At 43.5% G+C, this 19,750-nt stretch overlaps 1 protein-coding gene across 1 annotated transcript in view; it reads left to right on the top strand.

Moving 5' to 3' along the window:
* LOC137528993 (cytochrome P450 2G1-like) overlaps positions 1–19,750 on the top strand; it is a 76,200-nt gene that overhangs the window by 29,801 nt on the left and 26,649 nt on the right. The window contains exons 3-6 of the mRNA XM_068250842.1: positions 2,874–3,036; positions 3,175–3,324; positions 9,173–9,333; positions 14,106–14,282. Of these exons, the coding sequence (XP_068106943.1) occupies positions 2,874–3,036; positions 3,175–3,324; positions 9,173–9,333; positions 14,106–14,282 (651 nt within the window). The remainder of the gene's footprint in view (positions 1–2,873; positions 3,037–3,174; positions 3,325–9,172; positions 9,334–14,105; positions 14,283–19,750) is intronic.

Genomic DNA, 19,750 nt, shown 5'->3' with positions numbered 1-19,750 from the left:
GACACCCTTTCTTCTTCACAGAGAGCGACTTCTTAACCTGAGCGGGGACAGGTCTAATCTCCCCGACTGTAATACAAGTGGTTGCCTATTCTCGGCAACCCATACTTGTGAGTATAATCTACTATTATTTATTCATTTATACCAACCGATCTACAATAATACACTATTGAGGGCTCTCGATTGTTCTTTTTTCTCTCTCCTTACACACCACCGTGAGGGTTTACCTACACAATCTGTTCATAGCATTCAATGGGCTTGATTCACAAAAGAGTGCTAACTGTTAGCACGCCCATTTTCGCATGAATTTTCGCATTGTGCGCGATTGCGAATTTTCTCGTGAAACAATAAAGTTTTCGCGCGCAAACGCAAATTTTTGCGCAAAATCGATATCGTTTTTGCATTAAAATTTGCGTTTGCGCGCGAAAACGTTATAATTTCACGCGAAAAGTCGCGATCGCGCCCAATGCGAAAAATTCACGCGAAACCGCCCATGCTAACAGTTAGCACTCTTTTGTGAATCATGCCCAATGTCTGTTGACTCTCATACTACATGGAGGTAAGAAAATTGGTCAGTGATTGGCCAATAAAAAATGTATGTGTGTATACACACTAAAGCCTGGTTCACACTTTTAGTTTTATTTGGCCAATGACAGTCCAATATTACCCCTTCCATGTCATGTAACAGCTTACCTACACAATCTGTTCATTGTTTTCAAAATCAGTTGGCGATCATACTACATGGAAAGGGTAAAGTTAGCCAATCATTGCCATTCAACATTGGATGTGTGTACACACCCTAATAGATCAAAGCACAACTGCACTGGAAAATCCCTCTGTGCTCCAATACATTAGCCACATCATTGTGATTTCAAAGGACAAACCTATGTTTAAAGGAGAACTGAAGTAAGAGGTATACGGAGGTTGCCATATTTATTTCCTTTTAATCAATACCAGTTGCCTGGCAGCCCTGCTGGTCTATTTCTCTGCAGTAGTATCTGAATAACACCAGAAACAAGCATGCAGCTAGTCTTGTCAGATCTGACTTTAAAGTCAGAAACACCTGATCTGCTGCATGATTGTTCAGGGGCTATGGCTAATAGTATTAGAGGCAGAGGATCAGCAGGGCTGCCAGGCAACTGGTATTAATTAAAAGGAAATAAATATGGTAGCCTCCGTAAACCTCTTACTTCAGTTCCCCTTTAAAATGTGCCTGAAAGGTTTACAATCATTTATTCTGTAATCTTATCAGTCAATGGCCATGGAATTTGTGCAATTGACTGATCAATTTTCAAGCTACGTACATTTGCAAAAATGATTGAAAAAAAGTTGCATCAACTCAGAATTATTAGCATCTGATTGACCATTCAGAATCCGTTTCCCAATCAGAACCAACTTTATCTGGCCAAATAACTTTGCATTTACAGGAATATGACTTGGCAGTTGCTTAAAGAGGAACTCCAGCCTTAACAAACATACTGTCAAGTTAGTATGCAAAAAAGTTCAGAAGCGCTCACGGCTCAGTACAACACAAAGTTCAGTCTATCAGAAAGTCACCATCCAGAAGTTCAAAACAACCGACAGGATCTCCCAGAGCTGTAACCGATTCCTTGGTAGCTTGGCCAACATGTCACATAAAATATAAAGAGAAAAGGGCACATAGCGTAATCCAATACTCATGTATTGCCCATCACCATTCAAAGTGAATTAGAATATCACCTCGTGCAGGATCACACTCCCCCCAATGCTCCCGCACTCACCCAGTCAGCCCCCAACAAATCCGGAGGTCTGGATATAAGGCATAGACAGGGGATGTGGCAAATCTCACTTCTAATCACAGGATGATCTAAAACTTAAAAAGCGCCAGATAGTGTAAAACCTTTTAATTCCTTTAAAATACAAGAGAAATGCACTCACAAGCGTGGTTGGTCATAACGCGTATAGTACATGTGTAGCCTGCGGTCCCGGGTAGCCGCTCACATACACGCCGCCTCAGATCCTCACGACCTGCTGCTTCCTCGGAGCTACGTCACGTGACCGGCAGTACGAGGAAGCAGCAGGTCGTGAGGGTCTGAGGCGGCGTGTATGTGAGCGGCTACCCGGGACCGCAGGATTACGCTATGTGCCCTTTTCTCTTTATATTTTATTTTACTACAAGTTTTTATTACATAGTGAATTATCTGCCCTCCAGTCTGGGATTCCCACAGTTTCTCAGCATGAGACAGGCAGCTCCCTCCTCCCTCAGCCTCACAAACTGCACCACACAGACAAGCTGAAGAGCAGAGAGCTGTCTTTGAGTAATAAACAAAGCACACAGTGCCTGGAGGGGGCGTGCAGGGGGCATGCATAACTTGTATTCATTACAACAGAGGCAGCCCATTCCTCCTTGGGTCGACAAAGCTTGACAATGTAAAGAAGATAAGAAATATTACAGAGACAGTGCAAATTGAAAAGGCTGCAGTAATCCAGAGCACATTAGAACAGGTATAGGAACTTATAGGATAGAAAACGCTTTTGCAATGATTCCCTATGAGAGTGTTTACATCTGAGCGGTTTGTTTCCGAACCGATCAGCAAAGCTCAGCATCCATGTACTGTAGCACCTTTCTTTCATGTACACTTAGACCTCAGTTTCCGTTTATCATGTGTTGCTCCCCATTTTCAGCCTTCTCTTTCACATGTAGCAACACATTCTTTCATGTTCTGGTGCCCCCAATCGGTCGCATCCACCCAAGGCCCGAGCCTTTGTGGCTTTTACATAAATGCAGCACTCATAAATGAGAGTGCTAAATGAGCTTCTTTGCAAGAAAATGCACAAAACGTTGCTGCTTAGACACTGCAACTGCAAATATCTTCCATCTTTATTTTTTGTTTCAGTTTAGGGAGAAATATGGTTCAGTATATACGGTTTATTTTGGCCATAATCCCATTGTTGTCTTATGTGGATATGATGCAGTAAAAGAGGCATTAGTTGACCTCCCAGAAGAATTTGCTGGTCGTGGAAGTCTTCCAACCAATGATCAAATTGTTAATGGATATGGTAAGTTGTTGTTTTTTGCTTTTTTTTTATTTTATCTTTTATTTATTTTATTTTGTTTTTGCTTTTTTACTATTTCTATGCTGCCTTCTACCTCACCATATTTTAACTTCATCTGGTCTTTATCCGCATGGGTTTCAGGAGTCATCTTTGCCAACGGAGGAAGATGGAGGGATCTGCGTAGGTTTTCACTAACCATCCTTAGAAATTTTGGGATGGGAAAGAAAACCATTGAGGAAAGGATCCAAGAAGAGGCCGGGTTTTTAGTGGCAGACATTAGATCACTCAAAGGTGATGTAATAAATTGTTTATAGTAATACTTTGGATCTTGTATGAAAGCTGATAAACAATTTTTAGTGTATTTTATTCTTTCTAGCGCTTCTGGTTATCCTATATCAGTCTAATTGTTGTCCACACTTGGTATAGTGGCGTCACCCCTTTCTTGCTACTACAGAGAGTGACTTGTTAACCGGAGTGGGGATCGGGTCTAATCTCCCCATCTGCATTTACAAGTGATAATCCACACTTTTGAGCATTATTTCAGCTTTTGAAGTCTTGTCTCCTGCAACAAACCTTCACACACTACACGATAGGGGCAGTGGCGTAGGGACCGGGGTCGCAACGGTCGCCTTGGCGACCGGGCCCGGCTCCTAAAGAGCCCGTGCGCGCTATTGGGAGGGGGGGGCTGTAATGGAGGGGGGGAGCCGCAGCTGCGGGGAGGGCAGCCCGACCTCTCCCTCCCTTCCTCTCCCCGGGCCCCCCCCCCCCCCCCCTCAGATGCAGAGTGACGCACACAGAAGCGCTGAAGGCAGAACTCACCTCCCTGCGTTCCACTCGCCACTGATCTCCTCTCTGCATAGATGATGTTACACACGCTGCTTCCGGCTAAACAGGAGGGCAACTATACTGGCTACCTATGCTGGAGGCACCTACCTGGCTAACCTATACCGGGGGCAACTATACTGGGTTACCTATGCCTGGCTACCTATACTGGGGGGACCTATAGCTGGCTATAGGGATTCGGATATGTGTGTGTGTCGGGTGTTGCCGGGGGAGGGGGGGCTGTTGTCGCCGGGGGGGCTGTTGTTGCTGGGGGGGCTGTTGTTGCCGGGGGGGCCCACATCCAGATTCCGCATCGGGGCCCAGAGGTTTCTAGCTACGCCACTGGATAGGGGGCTCTCAATGGTCTCCGCTTCCCCTCTCCCCTATTTGTATTCAAGCTGATAAATAACAAGTTCCTCTTTTTTCTAGTCTTGTTATTTAATTAGTTACCATAACTAGTCAGGCAAGGGTGGAAAGAGTGTCAACTGGAACATGTCCTAATGTCTAGTCTTTTATCTAATTCTCCCATGGTATCTGTTAGTAGGGACCCTTTGACTGAAGACGACCAAGTGCTGAATCAACACAGTCAGTCTGTCCCAATCTGCAGTGTCCTCAATTTACCTTAATATTTTTCTGTGCAATTGTCATGCATAACAAAAGTGAATCATTAACTTGCAAGATTCAGTCTCTGTCTGTCTTACAGCCATATACAACATTTGAAATTGCAGTAACAGATCACTGTCTCTTCAAATCAATCAAGGCCGGTTTATACTTTTTTTTCCTCATAGGCCAAGTATATTGGGGCTCCCCTTCCAAGCGCAGCAACGCCCCTCCAATTCCATGTGCAGCCCCCTCGTCCATGTGTATCATCCTGTTACTGCAGATCCTCTCTTTCGTGCACAGCTCTCTTGGACATCAGCTTCATGTGTAGCTCCTCATTTTCAGCCTTTTCTTTAATATGTAGCAAACCCTATTTCACATCCAGGTGCCGCCGTGGGCTGCAGGCGCCCAAGGCCCAGGCCTTGGTGGCCTTACCAGAAATCTGGCCCTGGCTTCAATAAATGGAATCCGCACTCTTGTGGCAGGATCGCCTGCACCGATCTCTGCCTGGATTTTGACTACTCTCTGCCTGCCATCTAAGACTGATAGCAAAAGGAATAAAGTCCGAAAAAACACATGTTGAAATATGCCATTGTTTAAAAAGGCGACAACATCGACTTGTTTCGGAGTACCCTTCTTCAGGCCTTCACAAACAATTGTAATCTGTAATATACAGGACAAAAATTGGGACGGGTACCATCTGGACAAAATCAAGCCAGGAAACACCACTTAGACGAACATTGGACACAGCACACAGGCAAGATGTACCAGGTACATCTTGCCTGTGTGCTGTGTCCAATGATAGTAGTCTAAGTGGTGTTTCCTGGCTTGATTTTGTCCAGATGGTACCCGTCCCAATTTTTGTCCTGTATATTACAGATTACAATCGACGTTGTCGCCTTTTTAAACAATTGCATATTTCAACAAATGTTTTTGGTACGTGATAATGGGATGTTTTTTACAAAGATGAATTCGCTTGAAGATTTGTGAACTCTGTTTTTACAAAATAACTTTTTGATACATTAAAATTTAAGATCATCTTAAAACTTTTTTGTCTCTTCAAAAATATTTTCTTACTATATATCCTTGTACTTATATGGTTACCATGACTTCCAGTCAACACATGTTGACCTATAACGCACTGATGCTTTCGCGGCAGATAGGATTCTTCCGGCGCATCGAACCACGTCAGGTATGAATGTCCCATAGACTTTCATTGCTTTAGCATTATTCTGCGGTAAAAAAGGGCAACGCGACGGAATGAAAACCTCCCAGTGTAAAAGGGACAAACAGTCTTGGAAAGAGATCAGAGCCTTATATGTCAAACAACATTTTTTTTCTCCCATCCTATGTCAAATCCGTTTTCAGCAAGAAAACACGCCTCCTAATAATGCCTTCTTGTGGCAAAAAAACCCACCATGGGCCTCAATACTGGACAGCATGGTGTTGTACTGGATAGCACTAACACCTTGCAGCACTAGTTTGTATGTTCTCCCTGTGTATGTGTGGGTTTCCTCCAGATACAGTGGGTTGCAAAAGTATTGGGCCCCCTTGAAGTTTTCCACATTTTGTCACATTCCTGCCACAAACATGAATCAATTTTATTGGAATTCCACGTGAAAGACCAATACAAAGTGGTGTACATGTGAGAAATGCATCGAAAATCATACATCATTCCAAACATGTTTTGCAAATAAATAACTGCAAAGTGGGGTGTGCGTAATTATTCGGCCCCCTGAGTCAATACTTTGTAGAACCACCTTTTGCTGCAATTACAGCTGCCAGTCTTTTAGGGTATGTCTCTACCAGCTTTGCGCATCTAGAGACTGAAATCCTTGCCCATTCTTCTTTTCAAAACCGCTCCAGCTCAGTCAGATTAGATGGACAGCGTTTGTAAACAGCAGTTTTCAGATCTTGCCACCGATTCTCGATTGGATTTAGATCTGGACTTTGACTGGGCCATTCTAACACATAGATATGTTTTGTTTTAAACCATTCCATTGTTGCCCTGGCTTTATGTTTAGGGTCATTGTCCTGCTGGAAGGTGAGCCTCTGCCCCAGTCTCAAGTCTTTTGCAGTCTCCAAGAGGTTTTCTTCCAAGTTTGCCCTGTATTTGGCTCCATCCATCTTCCCATCAACTCTGACCAGCTTCCCTGTCCCTGCTGAAGAGATGCACCCCCCGAGCATGATGCTGCCACCACCATATTTGACAGTGGAGATGGTGTGTCCAGAGAGATGTGCAGTGTTAGTTTTCTGCCACACATAGCATTTTGCATTTTGGCCAAAAAGTTCCATTTTGGTCTCATCTGACCAGAGCACCTTCTTCCACATAGTTGCTGTGTCCCCCACATGGCTTGTGGCAAACAGCAAACGGGACTTCTTATACTTTCTGTTAACAATGCCTTTTTTCTTGTCACTCTTCCATAAAGGCCAACTTTGTACAGTGCATGACTAATAGTTTTCCTATGGACAGAGTCTCCCACCTGAGCTGTAGATCTCTGCAGCTCGTCCAGAGTCACCATGGGCCTCTTGACTGCATTTCTGATCAGCACTCTCCTTGTTCGGCCTGTGAGTTTAGGTGGATGGCCTTGTCTTGGTAGGTGTACATACTCCTGTACACCTACCAAGACAAGGCCATCCACCTAAACTCACAGGCTGAACAAGGAGGTGCCATACTCCTTCCATTTCTGAATGATCGCTTGAACAGTGCTCCTTGGGATGTTCAAGGCTTTGGAAATCTTTTTGTAGCCTAAGCCTGCTTTAAATTTCTCAATAACTTGATCCCTGACCTGTCTTGTGTGTTCTTTGGGCTTCATGGTGTTGTTGCTCCCAAAATTCTCTTAGACAACCTCTGAGGCCCTCACAGAGCAGCTGTATTTGTACTGACATTAGATTACACACAGGTGCACTCTATTTAGTCATCAGCACTTATCAGGCAATGTCTATAGGCAACTAACTGCACTCAGATCAAAGGGGGCCGAATAATTATGCACACACCACTTTGCAGTTATTTATTTGTAAAAAAATGTTTGGAATCATGTATGATTGTCGTTCCACTTCTCATGTGTACACCACTTTGTATTGGTCTTTCATGTGGAATTCCAATAAAATTGATTCATGTTTGTGGCAGTAATATGACAAAATGTGGAAAACTTCAAGGGGGCCGAATACTTTTGCAACCCACTGTAGTCTGCTTTCCTCCCACATGCCAAAAACATACAAATTCTGGCTCCCCCCAACCCACAAAATTGGCCTTAGACTGCATAAATACGCAGATCACAAGATTGGGAAAAAAGTTAGGGCCCGATCAAATTCACTTTCTCCTAGGTGTTATTTTCACATCTTATCAAGAAAATGCCATTTAAACCACCAGCAAGCAAGAAGATACTCTGAATAATTTTGCGAGCACTTTTTTACATACTCTTTGGAACTTTTTCAACTGCAGAGTGCTGAAAAGTTACTTTAAATAGAAGATGAAAAATGAACTCCTAGGAGAAAGCTGGAGAGAAAAAGGGAATTGGATCAGACCCTTTAGGTCAGGGGTCTCAAACTCAATTTACCTGGGGGGCCGCAGGAGGCAAAGTCAGGATGATGCTGGGCCGCATAAGGAATTTCACAATCGCGGCGCATCGCCGCCTCTGCCCGCCCCTCTCACTCTTCCATCACAGAGAGGGGCGGGGAGAGGCGGCGATCCGTGTGGCGATTGACGTCAGGAGGGGCAGAGCTAAAGCTGAAAGCTCTGCCCCTTCCAGGAAATGCAGGCGGATTGCCCCCCGGGCGATTTGGGGGCTCTGCAGCCCTTGTTTAGCAGTGGGGACACGGCGGATTACTTGGGAGCACTAAAGCAAACTATAAGGAAGCTTTTGCCGGCGAGGGCCACAAAATATTGTATCGAGGGCCGCAAATGGCCCGTGGGCCGCGAGTTTGAGACCCCTGCTTTAGGACCATACCCACAGCACAGTTTTTGCTGTGATTATTCCTGCGATGCAAGACTTTTCCCACACCGAGTAATTGTTTCTGCAATTTCGCTACGTGGGTATGTTGCGTGATTAGATGACTGATCTTTCGCTTGCACAGTGATTAGGACCGTCATGGCAGATCACCTCATGTGGATCCCCGATGAACCCCGTACAAGGTGCCGCAATCGTTTGAACCCTCATTTGTGCTTGTCGTGTGCCCACGGTAGGAATATGGATCGGTGAGAGCTTGTTTGTTGGGTCGTATCGCCGTGGGTTCTCCGATTCATCTCCTGGTGGGCATGTACCTTTAGTCTCTCATTTACTGCTAGACACCAGACAACTAAATACCTCCCACTGAAAATCCCGATAGATTCTATTTATCCAGGCAACTTTTTGTAAAGTGGACTTACATATATACACAGAAAGAACTATAAGGAATGGACACTCTCATGCCTGTGACAAAAAAGACTAGCATGTCATCCATCCGCAAACTATGCTCCTTTCACAAGGCGTTTGGCAAAAATAACACCCAACATACCTAACACTCTCTTACTATGGCTTCTGGTAATCCCGGCGGTCACCATAATTAATGATGTCATTGACCAAATATGGCATACTCCAAGTCCCAACAGTGTGATTTACTTGCAGTTGAGACAGAGATGAGTGATGGTGCTGAATTTTTGACGTTAGAAAGAACAGATGACAATGACAAAATTGATATCTGAAAACGTAATTAACATCTCACATTACTTGTGCAGGAAAATATGTTGACCCAACAAGCCTCCTCGTCCAGTGTGTGTCTAACATCATCTGCTCCATAGTTTTTGGAAACCGATTTGAATACGACAACGAGAGTTTTCAGAATCTTATTGCCTTGTTTGGTCTCACCTTCAGAGAAATGAGCAGTGCCTGGGGGCAGGTAGGTGACCTTTGGAATTAAACCTCATTTAAAAATACTTGAAGAGCCGGGAATAAGAATAAATGTCCCTGGAGGTACTTCTTGTGGAGGAGGATGGGGTGATCTTCAAAATTGTTTACTAATACAGCAATGAAAAGTAGAAGCCATAAATCAGATCTGCAATTTTGGAGCATTGTAAACATAATAGATCAGGTTTGGATAGAGCAGAACATTATTTAAAAAAAACCTTTTTCCTCTCCTCCTTATGGTGTCACTGCAGAGAGAAAATCACTATTAGTGCCTGAGCCCACTAAAACAGTTATGCGCTGTTGTGTCCGCTTTTCAGCAACACATAGAGTTGAGCTGAAATTTTCGTAATTTCGCATTACTATAATTACGCATGCGAAATTTGCGATTACGATGCGAAATTAGCGTAGCGAAATTGCCATTAAAATCGTAATTGAAAATACCGTAAGCGTAATTTTCAATGCGAAATTTCGCGTTTCGTTCATGCCGTAATTTCGCATTAAACGCTACCGTAATTTCGCGTTAAACCGTAACGCTCCTTATAATATAAAAAAGCCGCCGACTTTAAGGGTTAATAGCAAAGCCCCCTTAAATGCTAAGAGCCTCAAATTTGGAGAATATATTAAGGAGATCAGGAGGAATAAGAGGAAAATTTTTTTTTTCAAAAAGACCTTATAGTTTTTGAGAAAATCGATGTTAAAGTTTCAAAGTAAAAATGTATACATTTAAAAACCCGCCGACTTTAACGGTTAATAGCAAAGCCTGCTTAAAGTTTAGGAACACCAAATTCCTAGGGTATATTAAGGGGATCAGTGGGAATAAGAGGAAAAATTTTTTTTTCAAAAACACCTTATAGTTTTTGAGAAAATCGATTTTTAAGTTTCAAGGGCAAAAATGTCTTTTAAAGAGTAACTGTCAGGCTGCAGAAGCTAATTTAAACCTCTATTCTCCTGTGTTAAACAGTTTAGACAGAAGCCAAAAAGACATTACTAAAGATAAAGATCTCTCTTACATTTAATGTGTGCTTATCAGCACATCTAAGCTCCTAAGGAGGACGCAAGCCGCATTCCATACTGCAAAGCATTCTGGGGCCCTCCCCTCGGCTGCTAAGGAGAAGACGGGATCAAGTTTCAGCAGCTTCTAACGCAGTCCAGCCACAGCACAGATAAATCTCCTGGAAGATTACTCTGCAGGAGTCCGCTATTGTTCCTAGCCACATGGCTCATTAATATTCACTGCACACTGTGTTATTCTGTACTAGCTCCTCTGTGATCAGAAGCAGGCAGGACATGACGACACATTTGGCTTCACAAACATGGAACCTGCCATGGGCTGTCAGGAGCATCATTCTCTGCATATACTATATAAAAATTCTGTGAAATCCAAACGTGGACAGTGAAATGCATATGTAATGTAAGTACAGCCAATCTTTAGCTACTGATATATGTGTTTATTTTCTCTGAGACCTTATACCTAACAGCTCCTCTTTAAATGCGGAAAATGTCAGTTTTTTTTGCACAGGTAACAATAGTGTATTATTTTCATAGATTCCCCCAAGTGGGAAGAGTTTTACTTACTTCGTTCTGAGTGTGGGAAATATAAAAAAAAAACGACGTGGGGTCCCCCCTCCCAGACCTCTTTAACCCCTTGTCCCGTATGCAGGCTGGGATAGCCAGAATGCGGAGCACCGGCCGCGTGGGGCTCCGCACCCTGACTATACCAGCCCGCATGGTCCATGGATTGGGGGGTCTTGGAAGGGGAGGGGCAGCCAAGCTTTCCCCTCCCCCTCCGAGCCCTTGTCCAATCCAAGGACAAGGGGCTCTTCTCCACCTCCGATGGGCGGTGGAGGTGGAGGCCGCGATTTCCTGGGTGGGGGGTTCATGGTGGAATCTGGGAGCCCCCTTTAAAAAGGGGTCCCCCAGATGCCCACCCCCCTCCCAGGAGAAATGAGTATAGAGGTACTTGTAGTACCCCTTACCCATTTCCTTTAAGAGTTAAAAGTAAATAAACACACAAACACATAGAAAAAGTATTTTAATTGAACAAAAAACATAACCACGAAAAAAGTCCTTTAATATTCTTAATTAACCATTAATACTTACCTGTCCCTTTAAATAAATGATCCCACGCAATATCCTCGGAAATGTTCTATCAGTTACAATGTAACAAAGTTATTACAATATAACAACTTTGTTACATTGTAACTACGCCGCACCCGACGTCACTCACCGCCGCCGCCGCGTCTGCGCTGCAGGACCCGACAGAGCTCTGAGCTATAGCTCAGAGCTCTCGAAAGCATCTTTGTATTTGGGCTCCAAGGAGCCCCATTGGTCCTTAGCAGACCAATGGGGTTCCTTCTGATTTGAAGGAACCCCATTGGTCTGCTAAGGACCAATGGGGCTCCTTGGAGCCCAAATACAAAGATGCTTCTCAGAGCTCTGAGCTATATAGCTCAGAGCTCTGTCGGGTCCGTGCAGGACGCTAAGTCCCCGCCGGCTCCGCTGCCCTCCCCGCCTCTCCCACATGTCACCCACATGTCACCCACATGTGGGTGACATGTGGGTGACAGATGTGGGCGGGGTGGACAGCGGGAGCTGCGGGGACTTAGCGTCCTGCACGGACGCGTATGCGGCGGCTGAGCGGCGAGTGGCGTCGGGTGCGGCGTAGTTACAATGTAACAAAGTTGTTACATAATAACTTTGTTACATTGTAACTGATAGAACATTTCCGAGGATATTGCGTGGGATCATTTATTTAAAGGGACAGGTAAGTATTAATGGTTAATTAAGAATATTAAAGGACTTTTTTCGTGGTTATGTTTTTTGTTCAATTAAAATACTTTTTCTATGTGTTTGTGTGTTTATTTACTTTTAACTCTTAAAGGAAATGGGTAAGGGGTACTACAAGTACCTCTATACTCATTTCTCCTGGGAGGGGGGTGGGCATCTGGGGGACCCCTTTTTAAAGGGGACTCCCAGATTCCACCATGAACCCCCCACCCAGGAAATCGCGGCCTCCACCTCCACCGCCCATCGGAGGTGGAGAAGAGCCCCTTGTCCTTGGATTGGACAAGGGCTCGGAGGGGGAGGGGAAAGCTTGGCTGCCCCTCCCCTTCCGAGACCCCCCAATCCATGGACCATGCGGGCTGGTATAGTCAGGGTGCGGAGCCCCACGCGGCCGGTGCTCCGCATTCTGGCTATCCCAGCCTGCATGGGGGACAAGGGGTTAAAGAGGTCTGGGAGGGGGGACCCCACGTCGTTTTTTTTTTATATTTCCCACACTCAGAATGAAGTAAGTAAAACTCTTCCCACTTGGGGGAATCTATGAAAATAATACACTATTGTTACCTGTGCAAAAAAAACTGACATTTTCCGCATTTAAAAGACATTTTTGCCCTTGAAACTTAAAAATCGATTTTCTCAAAAACTATAAGGTCTTTTTGAAAAAAAATTTTTTACTCTTATTCCCACTGATCCCCTTAATATACCCTGGGAATTTGGTGTTCCTAAACTTTAAGCAGGCTTTGCTATTAACCGTTAAAGTCGGCGGGTTTTTAAATGTTTACATTTTTCCTTTGAAACTTTAACATCGATTTTCTCAAAAACTATAAGGTCTTTTTGAAAAAAAAATTTTTCCTCTTATTCCTCCTGATCTCCTTAATATATTATCCAAATTTGAGGCTCTTAGCATTTAAGGGGGCTTTGCTATTAACCCTTAAAGTCGGCGGCTTTTTTATATTATACGGAGCGTTACGGTTTAACGCGAAATTACGGTAGCGTTTAATGCGAAATTACGGCATGATACGACTGTAATGCGAAAATTACGCGAAAATTACGCTTACGCGAAATTTCGCGAAATCCTTCTTCATTACGATTATGTACTTACGGCCATAATCGTAATTACACTAATTACGCGAAATTTCGCAAAATCGTAATTAGGTCATTACGCTCATCTCTAGCAACACATCAATGTTACAGATGCCGAAAAGCAGACACAACTGCGTTAGTGGGCTCAGGCCCTTACGGAGACTCAAAAATCAGTTTGGGGAAGGGTTACAATAGGTGTTGAGGTTTTTTTTATTGTTCTCTGTTTCTCCAGTGGAATTATTGCATTACTTCTTGTTGTGTCATCAGGGACAGAAAATGGGTTATCTTTGCAATGGGGACAAGAAATAGTGATGATCTTTATGTGCAATTTTGCTTATGCAATTTTGAAAATCAATTGATTTCACATACGGTAATCTATACAGAAATTCTGCATGTTTTTGCAAAATAAGAAGATTTTTCCCGTAAATCGTGAAAACACGTTCGCGCAAACAAGAAACAAGTGGAAACAAGCTGAATTTTTTTCCCCAAAAGATCTTGTAGTTTCTGAGGAAATTAATAAAAAAATTCCAAAAAGGGTTTTTTAACCCCTTCCCATTTCCAACCGCCTAACGCTGATAGGCAGCTGAATTACACTGTTTTTATCTCTCTCTGTTATTTGATGGCACCCAAATTAGTGACTGAGCACCGCTATAACTGTAATCTAGCAGTGCATAATATGTTGGCGCTTTATAAATACAATAAATAATAAAAAATGATAATAATTCACTGGCAAATTTCCAGCACCGTTTTTGCCCCATTCAAAATAATGTGTGTATATCCGTATTGTATTTATAGCACAAAATAACTGTGAAATCTGGTTTTAAAAAAGTGAAAATAAAAAGAGCTGCTTATTCACACTGTGTGAAATATTCACTGAATGGCCATGTCTGTGTTATCCAGATGATGGATGTTCTCCCAAACATCATGAGATATATTCCAGGACCTCACAAGAGAATAAACACTCACATGGATAAAGTGAAAGCTTTTATCTTAAAGAGAGTGAAGAGGAACCAAGAAACACTGGATCCCAACTCACCGCGGGATTATATTGACTGTTTCCTCATCAAGCAGCAGCAGGTATAATGGTTAATTGGTTATTGTTAACTGCATCTAAACCCTTAGGCCCATTTCACATTAGGAATGAAAGCCAAACAAATCTGGTAAGACGGATCCAGTTTCCGCTTTACCGAATACGTAAGGCTTGGTTCACACTGACAAACTAATCAGTGAAAATGGATCTGATCACCAGTCGATCGGATCCGTTTTCACTCTGTTGCCACAGCAGCTGGGTGGGTGAGAGAGGGTTAAAACACCAGACTTCCGCTGCGTCATGGGACTACCGCGCTTCCTCCCTCTGGGTTGGAGGAAGCATAGTCACATGACGCAATGTGGGATGCAATTGAAGATGGAAGCCTGGAAGAAACCCTCACTACCGCCCGGCTGCAATGAAGAAGACGGAAGCCACAAACCATCGTTCCTTATCAGGATGTGGGCAGGAATCTCGCTGGTCTGCTACTCAACCTACTATATCTCTTGAGTTCATGGCGGTAGGTAGCATGGCTAATGTGGGAAGGGGGATAGTTTGGACAGGACTGCTTTTCCAGCCTGCAAAAAAGAGCTGCCCCATCACAGACCCCCCTCCCCTCAACAACCAATTTTACAGACACCATCCCCCCAACAACCAGTTTTTTGATGGGAGGGTTGACAAGTTGGGGTGCCGAGCATGTTGCTGCAAATTTTGGGGGATTTGGGGGGAAAATTAGTCACCAGGATGTGGATGGAGCTAACTGTTATGAAACTCTGTACTCTATACAGTGCTGCAGAAGATGTCAGTGCTATATAAATACGCAATAATAATATGGTAGGACATTATACTATGACTAAGGTACAATTAGATTATGAGCTTCTCTGAGGACAGTCAGAGAAGGAGGATGTATGAAAGAGAGGGATGCATGGGGGGGGGGGGGGAATAAAGAGGTAGAGGCACAAGACAGAGAGCCTGATGGGAGAGGAGAAATGGCAGGAAGACCTCTCACCAGGACTGCAGACATCACCAGTGCTCTTTGGCAGGGATATGCTGTTAAAAGAAGCCACTAAAATCTGAAAAGAGGAAAGGGCCATGGGGAAGACAACAGGGTGGGAAGGGGAACTGGGAAAAGACATACGATTACCTGCAATCAAGCTAATCTAAATTGCCTGGAGCTTGCTTCTCTGCTCACTACAGAAGTCGGCTGTCAGCACCTGTATTAAAGCGGAATATAACCCTGCATTTCAACTTTGCTCTAAAACATTATTTACAGTATATTATATGCAACCAGCATTTTTTTTTTTTACTAGACCAGCATTGGAAGGGTTACACAGGGCTTTAAAGTCCCTGGAGATTTTTGCAGACGCATCCGAAGCTGAGTTAGATACTTTTTGTTTACACAAATGTATCTAAGTGTTTATTGTGACTCATCTCTCTCACGGAGAAGGAGTTGGAAGACAGCCAAAGAGTGTGTAACATTTCTAAATATATACATATAACTAAATAGAATGTAACTATCTGAACGTCTGCTCGGAACTTAAAACCTCTGTGTTTAACCCTTCCAATGCTGGTCTAGTAAAAAAAAAAAATGCTTTTTGCATATAATATGCTGTAAATAATGTTTTAGAGCAAAGTTGAAATGCAGGGTTATATTCCGCTTTAATGGCTTCTGCAACAGCAGAATACCCTGCATTATTGATTAATTACTCTGATCAGGATAAATAATCAATAGTCTAGGGTACTCTGGTATTACAGCAGCCAGTGCACATGGCTACAATTGGCAGGCAACTTCTGAAGCACTAAACACATCCTGTCACCTCTCCTTGCTAATGCCTCAGCTGCAGCACAGCAATCATTCTCTCTACTCACCCTGCTGCTCTGCACATTCGCTCACTGAGTGTAGAGAGTGAGCAGACACATTGCCCATGGGAAAGAAAGCGTGCCATCTAGTGCAGGAAGTAGTACAGTCCCATGCACTGCCTGCTGCTATTTTCCTGAATGTTGCCCAAACTATGAAAAAAGGTCCCAGGTGGAAGAACACAGTGACTGAGCAGCACAGTGGCACCCCTAGCCATGGCTACACCCAGTGCTGTGAGCACCTGAAGCCTTATGGTAGGTACGCCACTGTAGGTATCTACAAACAGCAGTGGCAATCACACTACTGCCACTGCTCTGATTGTAACTGAGGTATTTGGGAGCGTCTATGTAATTATCTTGATAGCCTGATAGGAGGGGGAGCAGGGCATATGACTAGGGGAAGATAACAACTGAGCAGCTGAGGATTTTAACCCTTAGGCACAGCAACATTTTTTTAAAAAAAGCTATAAATAGTGCCATCTATGTTTGAATTGTGTAATAAATGTCTTGCCTAAATCTACATTTCGCAAAGTCCACATTAGTCAGTAGGGATGTCATTAATGGGAAAATACATTTGAGATGATTGAAAATGATGCTAATCATTATGTTAATTAATATTAAAATCTATTGTAAAATGGACTAACCAAATCTTGCAGTAAAAGCATTTGATTGGTCCATTTCCAAGCTGCACAGATTTGCAGTAACATTTGCATAATTCTGCATCAGCTTAAAATGATTTGCATCTTTCAAGTAAAGTAGAACCTTGGCACTGAGCCAAAACTTTGCACCAGGGATGGGCTCATGAGTAGGTAGTTACTCGAATTCATGATTAAAATGAGGCTTAATTGCCTCAGGTGTGTGCATGGGAGACAGGGGTATTACTCAAAAGTTCGCCAGCTTCTATGTATCACACATCTGGAACGCGTCCACGACTCACTTCCGAGCACTTCCTCCTTCAAGCCGGAAGGAGGAAGTGCGTGGTAGTGAGTCGTGGAACGCGTCCAATTGGACGAGTTCCAGACGTATCACACATAGAAGCCAGCGGACTTTTGGGTAATTAACCCCCTGTCTCCCATGCACACACCTAAAGCAATTAAGCCCATCTCTGCTTTGAACTAAACGCATGATGTCCGCGGCACAGGATTGAGGGGGAATTGAAAATGCCAGTGGCATAGCAATAGGAGTTGCAGAGGTTGCGACCGCATGGGGGCCCCTCGGGGCCCCCCTCAACCACAGTATTGGCTCTCTATTGGTCCTGTGTTGGTAATATGCCCTTCTATAGATGCTTTAAATTGTATTGATCATTAACACATTGTTTCCCATCCATTTCTTGCACCTCTGACACTATGGTTGTACTTGATTGGTTTTGGTGCACCGTATCAATTGTTATGTACAGAGTGCTTGGGGGGCCCCATGTAAAACTTGCACTGGAGCCCACAGCTTCTTAACTACGCCACTGGAAAATGCTTATAGCCGTCCGCTGCAGGCAGAAGTAGTTTTGTACTAAAAGGCCTTTAGACATCAGTATAATATGGTTGCGACATCACAGAACAACTATAGATGTCCACGGCAGTATAAGGGTTACATTTGGGGTAGCAGTGTGCACATTACAACTGTCTCAATTGTTATGATTCTGTCCTTTCCAATACAACAAAGCAGAAAAAGTAGAATGCTGGTGTTCTGTCTGGGTATCGTGTACAATATATTGTTCCACCAATGATACATTTTAACAGTGTTATGAAAATATAATACATTTTTAACCTTTGTGACACCACAACCCCTCCCCCACATAGAAAAGTAAGTTAGAAAACAGATGAATGTATTACATAACTATCACTCTGGCCTGAAACCCTTTAGCAGCACTTTTCTAAGGGCTTGTGATTTGAAAAGCTCTTGCAAACCTAATCCTATGGGGAATATTTTTTAAAAAATCACATCTTTTAGTTCCTGTTTCCACTACACGCAGTGCAATGCGGCTACATAGCTGCATTGCACCGCAGCCAAACTGAAACCAAAGTATGTCAAGTTTCCATTGCGTGTTGGTTATCCGGAGAGGTGCGGAGTGATCAGAGAATCTTCAGCAAGCTGCAGATTCTCGCATGGCCGCCTCCGCCCCCGTCTCGTCCATTCACTTCCACATTGGGGGATGCGCAAGTGACGCGAATGGGAGCAAAAGTGATGCGTAGCTGCATCGCATCCCTTCAGCTCCCATTCGCAAATGGAAATGGGCCCTTAAGTGGGATCACACAGATAGCAAGAGCTTTTAAAATCACACACACTAAGGACTTGCACAATTAGAGGTAAAGAGGCGCCCTGGTTGAAATAAAAGCATCTAAAAACAGCTTAAAATCGAGGAAATAATATGAGGTGGCTTACCTCAATAACAAAATCCTTGTATATGACAAAAGATTTTTATTTAGCACAGGTAACGTGTTTCGCGGGTCCAGAGAGGCTCCCTTTGCCATATCGACTTGTGCATTTGGCACTTTTATTGGCCTGATGAAGCGAGCTTGGACCTGCGAAACGCGTTGCCTGTGCTAAATAAAAATCTTTTGTCATATACAAGGATTTCGTTATTGAGGTAAGCCACCTCATATTATTTCCTCGATTTTAAGCTGATTTTAGATGCTTTTATTTCAACCAGGGTGCCTCTTTACCTCTAATTGTGCATAGCTATACCCCCAAACAATCTGTGTTTGAGGGGTGGTGACAGACCACCTGTGGGTGCCCCACAGTGGACACCTGTCCCTACTTTTCCAAGGAGAGCGACCACATCCAGGTCCCGGCTGGGACTACCCCGAGTGGAGTCGGGTTTATGGTCTCCACCTGCTTCCTACGGTTGGTTGCCCTTGCAACCTCCTTTTGTGAGTAGCAATTTATTGAAATTCCTTTTTTCAATTGCATACTAATATACTACATTATTGGGCTCCCGTATTTGTCTCCTATATTTTTTTCCCTGCAAGGTGCTGAGACACCCCCACTACACTACACTAAGGACTTGTTCCCACTATAGGCTTGATTCACTAAACTGTGATAACTGATATCACGGTCGTGCTAGTGGTTTACATGCATTATAACATGCGTAACAGTTTTCGCGCGCAAAACGCTAGCGCGACCGTCATCAGTTGTCACGGTTTTAGTGAATCAAGCCCTATGAGCATGTGCTTATTTTTTTAAGCACTGGCGATTTTACAAATCACCCTAAATGCACTTGTGCAATAATTCCCTATGAGAATGTTTACATATGAACGGTTCAATTGTGATCCGCTTCCAAAAGCGCTACCTGTACCATTTTCTGAGTGCTTTGGCTCAATGGAAGGTACAGGGAAATCGCAAAGCGCCTTAAAAAGCGCTTTGCATAGCGATTTCCTGAGCGCTTTCATGAATAAATACATTGTATTTATTCATTTTATTGATGTCAGGAAGTGAAAAAAAGAATCACTCTGCAAAAGCGCTTAGAAAACACAAGGAAAAGCATTTAAAAAAAATCTCAATAAATCGCTCACCGCTTGCAATAGCGCTGGCAATTTATAATGTGATCATTGCCTTAGAAAGCGCTGCTAGTGGGTCCTAGGCCTAGGGATAATCAGAATCAATTTATTTTTGCCAAGTAAGTTTGCACCTACAAGGAATTTGTCTTGGCAGTTGCTTAACAAACACA

This window comes from Hyperolius riggenbachi, chromosome 8 (genome assembly GCF_040937935.1).
Source record: "Hyperolius riggenbachi isolate aHypRig1 chromosome 8, aHypRig1.pri, whole genome shotgun sequence".
Lineage (NCBI taxonomy): Eukaryota > Metazoa > Chordata > Amphibia > Anura > Hyperoliidae > Hyperolius > Hyperolius riggenbachi.
This window is presented reverse-complemented; position numbering and strand designations above follow the sequence as displayed.